General features: G+C 38.3%; 2 protein-coding genes across 3 annotated transcripts in view; both read left to right on the plus strand.

Moving 5' to 3' along the window:
* The window catches only part of LOC127419409 (F-box only protein 6-like), a 312,359-nt gene that overhangs the window by 277,017 nt on the left and 20,634 nt on the right, over window positions 1-14,708 (plus strand). The gene's annotated exons all lie outside the window — the stretch shown is intronic.
* Window positions 1-14,708, plus strand: part of LOC127419401 (nucleolar protein 4-like) — a 132,009-nt gene that overhangs the window by 57,503 nt on the left and 59,798 nt on the right. For both annotated transcript variants that reach the window (XM_051660745.1, XM_051660747.1), the window contains exon 5: window positions 11,159-11,306. In XM_051660745.1, coding sequence (XP_051516705.1) covers window positions 11,159-11,306 — 148 coding nt within the window. The remainder of the gene's footprint in view (window positions 1-11,158; window positions 11,307-14,708) is intronic.

Raw genomic sequence — 14,708 nt, forward strand, 5'->3', positions numbered from 1 at the left:
TGGGATCGCCTACCCCAGGAAGGATACATACAATGCTACCTAAACGAGATATGTTCGGAGGCAGCATAATTAAGATACCTACCTTTTGGAACAGTCTTCACGTCAGGAGAGCACCTATGATGTCTTAAAATGCTGCCACCGGAGGAAGCTCACTAGGTTTTGGAACAGACCCAATGTGTGGGTAGTTGATAAAAAATGTTGTTGGGAATTTGACATGTCCTGTGGTGACATACTAAACTCCATTTTAAACTATTTTAAACATTTTGCTATTTTTTTTTTTGTAATTATAATTCTTGCAGCTTTAAGACCTCATATTAATTGAGAGGCTACATGCAATATTTGTACTTTTAAAAATGTGTTTAAAATAAACCAATGAAGTAAAAAAGATTATTAAAAATGGTGAATAACTTAAAGGAAAAGGTGACCTGTTAGATGACCTAAGATAAACACTTTCCCTTATACATTAATCTAAATTCTAGCCTTAAATCATAATGTTAAAAAAGTCAATAGACATGTTATGCGTCACTACTGTACATTGAAGTGTTTTCTCTGAAAGACAAGAAGTAGTCTTTTGACAAATGATGTTTTTAACTGTGAATCCAGCAGACTTTAACATTGCAAATGTACTTGAGTTGTTCCTTCCAAACGTTCATGTTGAGGAAATGATGCTGTCAGATATGGCAAAAAACTGAATGTTGTCATTTATTTGATTCATTATAAAAGACTTCCTCACCACTGGCTCTGGGCTGCTTACAGCTTAGCTGGGGATTTAATATATTGAATTGATTTATTTGGGAAAACAATCATTTATTTGAAGAAACTGATTATGAAACAGGACAGACTTGTATTGACAGCCTAAATTATTAATTTTTGAAAATAGATTAGTATACTAAGGAAATTAATTCTTAATTTTGAGATAGCTTCTTTTTTTTTAACTGAGAGATTAACACTTATTATTATCAGTGACGCTTCTTACTAAGACAAGTGTCACTATTAATGTTGCTCATATACTTAGTATTGATCATACTAAGTATTAAACTTTGGCATGTAACTCGTCCTGCACTGCAGCTTGTTAAGGAGAGATGTGCAGTTACTTTTCTAAGTGTTTGGACTTTCAATTTTCACCTGGTTAATGATAAAATGGGTGAAAAATATCCCAAATAGACTTGCACTGAAGGAACGACCCAAGCCATATCTAGGGAACCAGAAGAAGGCCACGTACAGACTACAGCTAAATTCAGTTAAATTCAGTTGTCAGTTCTCCTTTTAATGCTTAAATGCTTGTGTGTGTACACACACATTTCCATAAAATATGGAAGTGACAACCACATTCTACAACCAAATTAACTGCTGAAAAATTCAGGTAGTGACAAACAAATTTTTTTAATAAATTCCACATAGTGTGTACAGAACCAAACTGAACAATTAGTTGTTAATGCCATGATTAATGGCGTGTGTGAGATGTGTCAGTCTTCTCCTGGTGATTTCACTAATACATATATTCCAGTCTGTCACTCTCCATTGTAATTTTTCTTACCAGCTCTGTGGTCTCGGGATAACCTGTATATGACAGTTCAGAGCGCATAAACAAAACACTGCGATTCTGTTGACGACAGCTAACTAAACATTGTCAGATGATAATACATCTTTGCTCTAAAACAGCAAACACAAAATGGGATAAGATGGTGGCATTCATGTTTCACTTGACACTTGTCAATAATCGCAATTGTGGGAGTCAGTCCTGTATTCCATGCACACATGGAACTATAATTTAGTGGATTCACCCCCAAGCATTTAAATGCGGTTGTCACTCCTGAAACTTTGTAGTGTGTATGTGGACATAGAGACTTGTGGGTGGGCTCTTTTGAATAAACAGCCACCTACTGTATCATCCACCTTGTAGGTACCCTAGCAACTGCCTAGCAATATGTAAAAAAATACTTACAGTTGAACACAAAAATCTGTTTTGTTTTTTCAATCTAGAACCTGAATCTAGGATAATTATGTTTGGGGTGTCTATTATACAAAGTGCCACTGATGATAAAATGTTTTCCTACTTCGAACAACCTTGAACAACTTTTTCCATTTTAATTAATAATTATGTTCACTGTAGGAATAAAATGAATAAACGTTTTAAATGCTTGTATCAGTTTATTTGAGATTCATACCTTGAGAAATATTATTTTTACTTTAGACATTTCAAAGCATGTTTATCAGCAGATAAAGTGTATTTCTGTAGCCTGTACACATGGTAGCACAACACATTATTCACGCATTTTTATTTTATTGTTATTTTTTATTTATTTTTTTAAAAAATATATTTTTCCCCCAATTTGGATGCCCAATTCCCTATGCACTTTTAAGTCCTCGTGGTCGCGTAGTGATTCGCCTCAGTCCGGGTGGCGGAGGACGAATCCCAGCTGCCTCCATGTCTGAGACCGTCAGCCCGCGCATCTTATCACGTGGCTTGAGCGCGTCGCCACGGAGACATAGCGTGTGTGGAGGCTTCACGCCATCCACCGCGGCATCCACGCTTAATTCACTATGTGCCCCACCGAGAACGAACCACATAATAATGACCACGAGGAGGTTACCCCATGTGACTCTACCCTCCCTAGCAACCAGGCCAATTTGATTGCTTAGGAGACATGGCTGGAGTCACTCAGCACGCCCTGGGATTCGAACTAGCGAACTCCAGGGGTGGTAGCCAGCGTCTTTTACCACTGAGCTACCCAGGCCCCCCATTCAAGCATTTGAATAAAATTTGTCTTTTATGACAAAATTAATCTCTTTAGAGGATGGTGTTCTTGATTTCAACAGGACTTGTATATCCTGGTCTATTGATTGATTTCAAAGCAATCACACCAAAGGAAATATTTCTGAATGCCTTGATCGAATCAGGTTTGGGTTAATGTTTTCTGCAACATAGTGTGGGGGAGCGCTAAATAAATTACAGTTATTCAGCAATAAATCAAGTTTTTAACCAGGCCACCAAAACCATTCAGATTTGATACAATTGATGTTCTGGCTGGGCGATAAAGCTAATATATACTGTATCTGGTCTTTTAGCTGTCCCCCAACTCGTTTACGCTCTATGGGTGACAGGGTTTTTCTGCTTATGGTCCAAAATTGTGAAACTCGTCTATAAATGCACAGTTACTGTCATCAGCAAGTTAGCAAGCTGCAGCCAGGTATACTTGTAGACAGTGCTCGAATTGAGGGGGGGCTGGGGGGGATGGGACTCCCCATAAGGGAACCCCCCCCCCCCAAACATTTTTATTTTAGTAAAGATAATAATGACAAATACCATTTAATTTACGCAGTTAATATATGGTTAATTTCGTGAATTACTCGCATTTGCCAGTGAAAATTACTGCTTGCAAATGTGGAAAATTATTTGGGCACACCGACGCAAGTGACAGCTGATCTAACAGCCAATGTTATGAACTTATTATTGCAGCCTACCATCAGAATAATAACTCCCTAATGCATCATCCCTCATATACCAAATACTTTTAAATGAGGCGCATTTAGTTATTTTTGCATTAAAAGCAGTTTTTTCACTCTCACATGGCTGCGAGCGTTGTCCTCTCCCTCTCTCTCTTTCTTTCACGCACACGCAGAGACCAAGGGAGAGATATGCCATGTGAAGATGGTTTAAACAGAGTTTCTTTCTTGTTTTTCATGTGTCAAAATGACGGACAGCATTTTGAATAATGACAGATTAATCTCGCGGTCACACGCAAGATTCTGAGGAAAATAGCAGTCAAATAAAAATGTGCGAATCCATAAAATGCACGATAACAGTAAACAGCATGTCAGCGTCCTGGTCTAACTCAACGTGATCTCAAACAGAAGAAAAATAATAAATAAAAAAACATGAAATGTCACTCTACCAATAACAGCCTCTTTGCACAACAGCGTGAGGATGACGCACACCAAACTTACAGTACTCTGCTTCTAACGCATGTGTGCTGGCTTTCATGTGGACAAGTGCTTGTGGGTTTCTTTTACTTGGATCTTCAATGGTCATGAAAATTCAATAACACCATAACCACGCACTGCAAGACTGGAAAAACCTCTTAAAATGGCATACCTTGTTGATGTTTTATAACGAGACCACCAAGCTGCTGCATGGCTCTGTGTCAATGTGTAATAGACCAGTAGAAATGTCAACCGCTAGAAATGCCCATTTGATCCTATTATTAAACCAAATCCACTGTAAAATGCCTGAGGATTTTGCCCAACAGCATGTTCACTGATTTTATGGCATATATACATACTGTATACTTGCGTCAAAGATTAATACCTGTCTAATTTGTCTGCAAAAAAACAAAACAAATCTGAACAATTGAATATGTAAAGTACATATTTATTTTTATTAAAATAAATGATGACTTACAAATTTCTTGCAAGTTTTTTGATACCAAGTATAAAGTAAATATATTTATGATTTTTTAAATGTTTGTTGTAATGTATCATGTACCATAATTTAATTGTGATTTAATTACAGAAAATTATGTGATTAATTAGTTAAAAATTTTTAATTAATTGTATATATATATATATATATATATATATATATATATATATATATATATATATATATACACATATATATATACACTATATTGCCAAAAGTATTCGCTCATCTGCCTTTAGACGCATATGAACTTAAGTGACATCCCATTCTTAATCCATAGGGTTTAATATGACGTCGGCCCACCCTTTGCAGCTATAACAGCTTCAACTCTTCTGGGAAGGCTTTCCACAAGGTTTAGGAGTGTGTTTATGGGAATTGTTGACCATTCTTCCAGAAGCGCATTTGTGAGGTCAGACACTGATGTTGGACGAGAAGGCCTGGCTCGCAGTCTTCGCTCTAATTCATCCCAAAGGTGCTCTATCGGGTTGAGGTCAGGACTCTGTGCAGGCCAGTCAAGTTCTTCCACACCAAACTCGCTCATCCATATCTTTATGGACCTTGCTTTGTGCACTGGTGCGCAGTCATGTTGGAACAGGAAGGGGCCATCCCCAAACTGTTCCCACAAAATTGGGAGCATGGAATTGTCCAAAATCTCTGAAGCATTCAGAGTTCCTTTCACTGGAACTAAGGGGCCAAGCCCAGCTCCTGAAAAACAACCCCACACCATAATCCCCCCCCTCCACCAAACTTCACATTTGGCACAATGCAGTCAGACAAGTACCGTTCTCCTGGCAACCGCCAAACCCAGACTCGTCCATCAGATTGCCAGATGGAGAAGCGTGATTCGTCACTCCAGAGAACGCGTCTCCACTGCTCTAGTGTCCAGTGACGGCGTGCTTTACACCACTGCATCCGACGCTTTGCATTGCACTTGGTGATGTATGGCTTGGATGCAGCTGCTTGGCCATGGAAACCCATTCCATGAAGCTCTCTACGCACTGTTCTTGAGCTAATCTGAAGGCCACATGAACTTTGGAGGTCTGTAGCGATTGACTCTGCACACTATGCGCCTCAGCATCCGCTGACCCCGCTCTGTCATTTTACGTGGCCTACCACTTCGTGGTTGAGTTGCTGTCATTCCCAATCGCTTCCACTTTGTTATAATACCACTGACAGTTGACTGTGGAATATTTAGTAGCGAGGAACTTTCACGACTGGACTTGTTGCACAGGTGGCATCCTATCACAGTACCACGCTGGAATTCACTGAGCTCCTGAGAGCGGCCCATTCTTTCACAAATGTTTGTAGAAGCAGTCTGCATGCCTAGGTGCTTCATTTTATACACCTGTGGCCATGGAAGTGATTGGAACACCTGAATTCAATTATTTGGATGGGTGAGCGAATACTTTTGGCAATATAGTGTATATATATATATATATATATATATATATATATATATATATATATATATATCACATTGGAAAATGTCCTCTCGCAAGGCCAGCAAACTCAGCAAAGTAGCTATGAAATCACTTCGGTGGTGATGCGGGAAGCGGATTTCCAAAACTTTGGCTTGCAAGTCACAATGTATGTTTTCACATTTGAGTCTTCTTTAAATCTGTGCATGCTTGTAAGTTTTTTTTCTGCTGAGCAGGCTTTTTTAAGTGCAGGATTGTCGCCTCTTGTGAGTCAAGTCCCATCTTTCACTGGATTATGTTGATGTGTTAATTTTGCTCATCAAAAAATATATACTTATAAGTAGCATAGAAAATTACTGTTTTAGGCTAGGTATGCCATTTTTTTAATCTGCTGATTAAGAAGGCTATTTCCAATGAGGTGCCGACTGCTTAACATGTTAAACTATCTGTTATTCTGTGTGCACGTCATGCTTAGAATACATTAGGTTTATTCTAGGCTATATTACAGGCCTATTTTTTCTATTCTATAGCTATTTTTTTTTTTTACATCGTAACTGTTATTGGTTAATAGGGCTGCAAGTAACGATTATTTTGATAATCGACTAATCGAACAATTATTAGAATGATTATTCGACTATTCGGGCGATTATTGCAACGATTAATCATTAGTCCTTAACCGACTATTCAGCTTGTGCCCCAACTTAAAAGGTTGTATTAAACATGCTTACTAACAATAAAGAGGACAAAATCATCTTTTAAAAATACCTCTAAATAACAGTCACTGAATAAAAAAAAAATCTTTTAAGTTTAATTCAGTAAAAAAAAATTCACTGCAAAAAATCCTATTGTTATCAAGTGTTTTTGTCTTGTTTTCCATTTACAATAGTCTTAAAATCCTTAAAACAAGATTTACTTTAGAAGCAACATATAAGATATTTAGACTTTAAGAAAATGTTTCTTGAATATAAGTGTATTTTTCACGTTTATACTTCTGCCAGTGCATAAAAGACAAAATATACTTAAATTCAAGATCTATTCTCTGAAAGCTCTGCAATCTTATATGCTGCTACTCAGGTAAATGCATCTTTTTTTCTTTTTCTTTTAAGGGTTTGTAGATATTTTAAAATATTATAATTTTTTTTATATTCAACATTCTCGAATGAAAAAAATTTCTTCTGCAGTGTAGCTCTTAAAGTAAATGTATGTATGTTGTTTTAAATGAGTTTTAGATATTTATATTGGAAAACAAGCCATAACAAAAACAAATCAAAAACTTTTTGTTGCAGTACATGGGGAGAAGACTACCTCCCTCACCTTTCTGTTCACGTCGATTCATCTTTAACTCGCAAAAAACAAACTATGTCCTTTTAATAAAGCTGCCTATTGCTGATTTTCTTTATGATAAGAAACACACAGTGACACTATGGTATGATTCAATACCTCGTGAGCCATCATAAAATAATCTAGCTGCAGCGAGTGTGCACATGAGGGATGAGCATGCCCGCCCCAGAGTGTGCATCAGCTGGGTGCAGTTTCAATCTCTCCCCCTTAGATTGGGTCTCTTGACGTGACTTGTTGAAAGGGCGCTGACCGCACAGAGAAATGCCAGTTTCGGAGTTTATACTTATTTACGTGACCTGCTTCCTTAGTATTTTAACTTTAATAAAAGATGCATTAAAGATGTAACGTCGGGTGTCTCTTTTAAAGACGCTGGCTGGCAACTCTGGCTCCACTTCATTTCACAACTAGAGTGCTTATTTTGTATTTTTGTATAATTCTCTCATACTTTGCGATCTACATCATCTGAAGCTGTTTGGAAAGTTTAGAGTGCGTCTGAGTTGTCGTCTTGAGAGAATGGTGATAGGCTGTCCAAGTTCCAAAAGCACCATACAAGTTGTCCTTAGCTCTTGTGCCTTATATATAAATTCTTCTGAAGCCATTCGATAGTGTTGTGTGAGGGACCGACCAAAATACTGGTGTTAATTCATCGTGTCCCCATTTGAAACTGGCTCGTGAGACATCTTTGTTTACATAAGCATAGCTGAGAGCGCACCTGACAATATTACACTATTACATGCTTTGTGCAGTTGCGCTGCGGTGCCTGCCAAAAGTTTAAACAAGAAGTTGCGTGTATTGTCACTATTTTTGCTGAATATGTGAAAGTGATTTGAGAACGGGACAGTCTTCCACGCCCCACTTACAATACCTTTGTGCCTCCCCCACTTTGAGAACCACTGCTGTAAACTTTGTCAGTTCGAACCAGTCTGGCCATTCTCTGTTGACCTCTCTCATCAGCAATTGTTGGTGCCAGATGGGCTGGTTTGTGTATTTCTGTAACTGCTGATCTCCTGGGATTTTCACACACAACAGTCTCTAGAGTTTACTCAGAATGGTGCCAAAAAAAAAAACATCCAGTGATCACCAGTTCTGTGGACGGAAATGCCTTGTTGATGAGAGAGGTCAACAGAGAATGGCCAGACTGGTTCGAACTGACAGAGTCTACGGTAACTCAGATAACTGCTCTGTACAATTGTGGTGAGAAGAATAACATCTCAGAATGCTACTCTGATATGCGGGTTGGTGCTGTTTTGGTGGCACGAAGGGACCTACACAATATTAGGCATGTGGTTTTAATGTTGTGGCTGATCGGTGTGTGTATGTACAGTTGTGTTCAAAAGTTTGCATACCCTGGCAGAAATTGTGAAATTTTGGCATTGTTTTTGAAAATATGACTGATTGTGCAAAAAAACTGTCTTTTATTTAAGGATAGTGATCATATGAAGCCATTTATTATCACATAGTTGTTTGGCTCATTTTTAAATCATAATGATAACAGAAATCACCCAAATGGCCCTGATCAAAAGTTTACATACCCTTGAATGTTTGGCCTTGTTACAGACACACAAGGTGACACACACAGTTTTAAATGGCAATTAAAGGTTAATTTCCCACACCTGTGGCTTTTTAAATTGCAATTAGTGTCTGTATAAATAGTCAATGAGTTTGTTAGCTCTCACGTGGATGCACTGAGCAGGCTAGATTCTGAGCCATGGGGAGCAGAAAAGAACTGTCAAAAGACCTGCGTAACAAGGTAATGGAACTTTATAAAGATGGAAAAGGATATAAAAAGATATCCAAAGCCTTGAAAATGCTGGTCAGTACCGTTCAATCACTTATTAAGAAGTGGAAAATTCGGGGATCTCTTGATACCAAGCCAAGGTCAGGTAGACCAAGAAAGATTTCAGCCACAACTGCCAGAAGAATTGTTCGGGATACAAAGAAAACCCCTCAGGAAACCTCAGGAGAAATGCAGGCTGCTCTGGAAAAAGACGGTGTGGTTGTTTCAAGGAGCACAATACTTGTTGACCCCTCTCCAAACCTAGCGCTTATGGTTGTGACCATAAAGCACTATTTTGGTCTTGTCACTCCAAATTGCAGTGTGCCAGAAGCTGTGAGGCGTGTCAAGGTGTTGTCGGGCATATTGTAACTGGGCTTTTTTGTGGCATTGGCACAGTAAAGGCTTCTTTCTGGCAACTCGACCATGCAGCTCATTTTTGTTCAAGTATCGTCGTATTGCTACTTAAAGAAATAGTTCACTCAAAAATGAAAATTCTCTTATTATTTACTCACCCTCATGCCATCCCAGATGTGTATGACTTTCTTTCTTCAGCAGAACACAAATGAAGATTTTTAGAAGAATATTTCAGCTCTGTAGGTCCATACAATACAAGTGAATGGATGCCAAAATTTTGACTTTCCAAAAAGCACACAAAGGCAGCATTAAAGTAATCCATATGACTCCAGTGGTTTAATCCATGACTTCTTCTCCCTGCCCAGTAGATGGCGATATGCATGAAGAATGTGAATCACCAAAAACAAAAGAAGAACAATGTGAAAGTTAAACTGAGCAGGGAGGAGAATTTATAGTAAACATTTACTTGAATATTGATCTGTTTCTCACCCACACCTATCATATCTCTTCTGAAGACATGGATTTAACCACTGGAGTCACATGGATTAGGCTACTTTTATGCTGAGTTATGTGATTTTTGGAGCTTCAAAATTTTGGCACCCATTCACTTGCATTGTGTGGACCAAAAGAGCTGAGATATTCTTCTAAAAATCTTAATTTGTGTTCTGCAGAAGAAAGAAAGTCATACACATCTGAGATGGCATGAGGGTGAGTAAATGATGGATTTTAATTTTTGTGTGAATTATTACTTTAAAGCCCGATGTGGCCCCTGTACCAAACAACTGCTCTACCGCAGTTGTGCGGGACATAACGTGCCAAGTGACCCTGCTTTTTTAGTGTTTTTTTTTTTTTTTGGTTTGTTTTTTTGCATTCCTTGCATTGTTTTGGACATGTTTTGTGTGCAACAATAACTCTCTCAGTCGGCATTAAGGGAAATTTAGACCCTACACATAAACTGATTTTAATGTAATTGTTTCATACATTATGATATTGAAAATAACATTTTCATCTTGTCATTTCTGTAATCATGTTGCCCTTTTATTTATTTATTTTTAAATCAGATTAATGTAGTGTTTACAGTATCATAGATAAGTAAAAGTTGTCAATCACAAACACCTATAAAATACCTATATTTTTTATTCTTTCTGGCATACAGTCATGAAAGGGAATGTAAATTACGGTATGTGTGCTACATTTTTAAATTGCAGTGAGTACTTTTAAATGAGCTACTCTTTTACTCTTTAGTTTTTAGGACAGGTACTTTTACTCTACTCAAAATACATTAAGAAGTAACAGTACTTTTATTATTTTTTAGTACTCTTTCCACCCGTGTGTGTGTGTGTGTGTGTGTGTGTGTGTGTGTGTATATATATATATAATTTATATATACACCAGCCACAACAACAAGCAACTGTCCCTTTAATTTTATATCACCAGCAAATCATTGGGAATATATTTGGAAAATTCTACATATCACGCAGACCTAATTAATGCTGACATATGATTGGAGAAATATGCATACATTTCCGATACTCCTGCTGAGGCATTCTCTGTTTCAATACTTTTATATATTCATTCTGTATTTGCAGTGTGCTTTAGGGCCCATTTTGGTCGTCAGATCCCAGTGGGGTACTGCGCACATTTATGTGTGTGTGAGTGATGCTGTCACTCAGCAGGGGGGTGACTACTCTCTCTGACAGCTCCTCATGGCCTGTTTGCCTGCCAACATCACGGTCAAATCAGACTTTCAAATCTATTCTTGATTTGCACTCATACACATGGCACTGAAATGAGCAATCCTGCCTCAGCTGTTGGAGTGACATCTATCTTTCTGTCTCTCTTCAGGATGAGTGTTCAGTGAGTAGTGAGGAGTTTGATATGAGTGACCCCACATGGATATCAGCTGAACGTCACGCCGCACTGTCTGATCCGAACCAGCCCTCTGGTGCAGAGAGGATGCACAGCCTGCAGAACACACACAAGGAGGAGGACGGTAAGAGATCGGCTAATCTCCATCTTAATGGAGTCTCTGGACCCTCCTTTTAGCAAGAGAGAAGTAATTCGGTATTAAATTAAATGCATGCATGAGTGAATGTTTTGTTGAGTGTGTCTGTGTGCACAGTTCATTTTGTTTTATTTTTTTATTTGTTTTGTTTTTTTCTCCCCAATTTGGAATGTCCAATTCCCAATGTGCTCTAAGTCCTCATGGTGGCGTTGTGACTCGCCTCAATCTGGGTGCCGGAGGACAAATCTCAGTTGCCTCTGCATCTGAGACCGTCAATCTGCGCATCTTATCACGTGGCTTGTTGAGCGTGTTACCGCGGAGACGTAGTGTGTGTGGAGGCTTCACTCTGTTCTCCTCGGCATCCACGCACAACTCGCCATGTGCCCCACTGAGAGCAAGAACCACATTATAGCGACCACAAGGAGATTAACCCAATGTGACATTACCCACCCTAGCAACCGGGTCAATTGGTTGCTTAGGAAGTCTGACTGGAGTCACTCGGCATGCCCTGGATTCGAACTTGCGACTCCAGGTGTGCTAGTCAGACTTTATTTTGTTTTATTAATAAGAAATTTCATTTAACATTGTAATTATATTACATTTTTCATAAATAGTTTGTTTCATTTGTGTCTTTGGAAAATGACTAGTTTTAGTTTAGTTTAAGTATTAGTTTTCATCCTTTATAAAACAGCACCACAAACTGTTGTTCTGCCTATGATGACACAGACGACACTTTATCAGAAAATGCAACAAGTGAACTGTCGGACGTCTGATTGAGTGGTTGTTTTTAGGAGGTTTTGGACTATCAACATTTTTTCTGTAATTGTTTTGGGATTTTGTATGTATTCAGTGCACATTTAGAGTTTCTGTTTAGGTTTTGTTCTTTGCAAACTCATTTTTGTTTTATTTGGGCTTTCATTTGTTAAAAATATTGAATTACAATTAATTGCAATTAATCATTTACTTTCATAGTTAACACGTTACACATCAATGAATTAAAGACACAATCCTGTGTAAATAGTAGGTTCGATACTTTGTATTACGTTCATAACATAGATTTATGCAACAGCGCTTTTTACTCGTCTCACTCACAAAATAGGCTACAACAGATTCAGTATTTCCCAAACTGCATGAAAACACACAGGCAATGCTTTATTTTCTTTGTTAACCAACATAATTTTTCACTACTTTTTTTGTATTTTTTGTTATTGATAAAGGAAGTTTGGGCAGGACATATAAAACTATTGGAAAAAATCCAGTAGGTTTTAGTTATGGCACAGCCATGAACCACAATTCACTATTTGCTAGTAGGTTGCAGGTGGTATTTGGAGGAGGGACAAACAGGCACTCATTCCTAGAGAGCATTTTTCTGTTTTCCTGGAAGAGAAAGAGTACATTTTAAATGCATATCTCTGCTGAAAGTGATTTTTTTTCCCAATGTCTAGGAGTATTTGGAGATGGCCTCAAAGCCAACATACATAGACTAAAATCCCAAAAACTCTGATTTCGTGGCCTGCTTCAGGTCTTTCAAGGGAGGTGAGAGGAAGTCTCTGCAGGTATTAAAGATGAGTGGTTCTTCGTTGCATTCTCCAACAGAGTCTCTGTATCTGTGAAGTGACATTAGCAACCCAGTAAGCTCTGCATTTAATGGCAAAGCAGAGAAAATTTTCCCTCCCGCTCTCTCTATCTGTCTGGAGTGGATGTATAGCGGTAATCTTTCTGTATTGAAGGCAATCTGAAGCTAAAGGTGCTTATGATAAAATCATCCATACAGCTTTCTTTTCAGCTGCTGCTTATAAATGTATACATACAGAGGTGCACAGACACCCACACAGGCACAAAGTCACGAAAGAATAAACTACTGAATGACAAACTGAACAGTTCCATAGTGACGGTACCTATTATACCTCACCCTTTCTTGTTGCTTGAACTATGCCAGGTAAAGTCTTTGTTCACAGAGGATCAATTAATTCTTATCAAGAATACATTGTAAAAAAAAAATTCAACACACCCCGTATTTTGTTATTGATTAATGCAGTAGTTCTTAAAAGGGACACACTATATCACAAAAACAGGATTTTCACGGCTCTTTTGAAATAAGGATATTTGAGGGCATTTTCTCACTTCGGTTCTCTTTAAAATAACCAAACTCTAGATTCCTTTTGAGTAAATCAAAACATGAACCAAGTTAACTTTACATTCACATTGTCGCCGGCTTTACAAGTGCACTCAGATATATTTGGTAAACATTTTATAAATGTTCACAATGTGTGTTATAAGCGAACTGCAACACAGATTTAAAACTAACTGTTTTCAGATGGTCTCAGTTCATTTGAAGTGTTCAGCCCAAATTCTTTCAAACCACTTTGCGATCCATGAAACACAAAGAGTGATGTACTATACTATTCAGATATACTCTAAGTACAGCAACAGTTGTCCACCACCCAGATCATTCATGGCACTCTCAAACTACTTATATATTTGTATTTATCTTTTTCAATAAACTTAAAATATATTGTCTCTAAATTTATAGTCAACCACTTTAAATCAAGTTTATTTTTCCATCTTTTTAATTTAAGTCATTCCATTCTGTAAATGCTTCATGGGATTGTAAACTCAGCGAAAAAAGAAATGTCCCTTTTTCAGGACACTGTATTTTAAAGATAATTTTGTAAAAATCCAAATAACTTTACAGATCTTTATTGTAAAGGGTTTAAACAATGTTTTCCATGCTTGTTCAATGAACCATAAACAATTAATGAACATGCACCTGTGGAACGGTCGTTAAGCTTACAGACGGTAGGCAATTAAGGTCACAGTTATAAAAACTTAGGACACTAAAGAGACCTTTCTACTGACTCTGAAAAACACCAAAAGAAAGATGCCCAGGGTCCCTGCTCATCTGCGTGAACATGCTTTAGGCATGCTGCATGGAGGCATGAGGACTGCAGATGTGGCCAGGGCAATAAATTGCAATATCCATACTGTGAGAAGCCTAAGACAGCACTACAGGGAGACAGAAAGGACAGCTGATCATCCTCGCATTGGCAAACCACGTGTAACAACACCTGCACAGGATCTGTACATCCGAATATCACACCTGCGGGACAGGTACAGGATGGCAACAACAACTGCCCGAGATACACCAGGAACGCACAATCCCTCCATCAGTGCTCAGACTGTCTGCAATAGGCTGAGAGAGGCTGGACTGAGGACTTGCAGGCCTGTTGTAAGGCAGGTCCTTACCAGAAATCACTGGCAACAGTGTCGCCTATGGGCACAAACCCACCTTCCCTGGACCAGACAGGACTGGCAAAAAGTGCTCTTTACTGACGAGTCGTGGTTTTGTCTCACCAGGGGTGACGGTCGGACTCGCGTTTATCGTCGAAG

Source organism: Myxocyprinus asiaticus, chromosome 28, assembly GCF_019703515.2.
Source record: "Myxocyprinus asiaticus isolate MX2 ecotype Aquarium Trade chromosome 28, UBuf_Myxa_2, whole genome shotgun sequence".
Classification (NCBI taxonomy): domain Eukaryota; kingdom Metazoa; phylum Chordata; class Actinopteri; order Cypriniformes; family Catostomidae; genus Myxocyprinus; species Myxocyprinus asiaticus.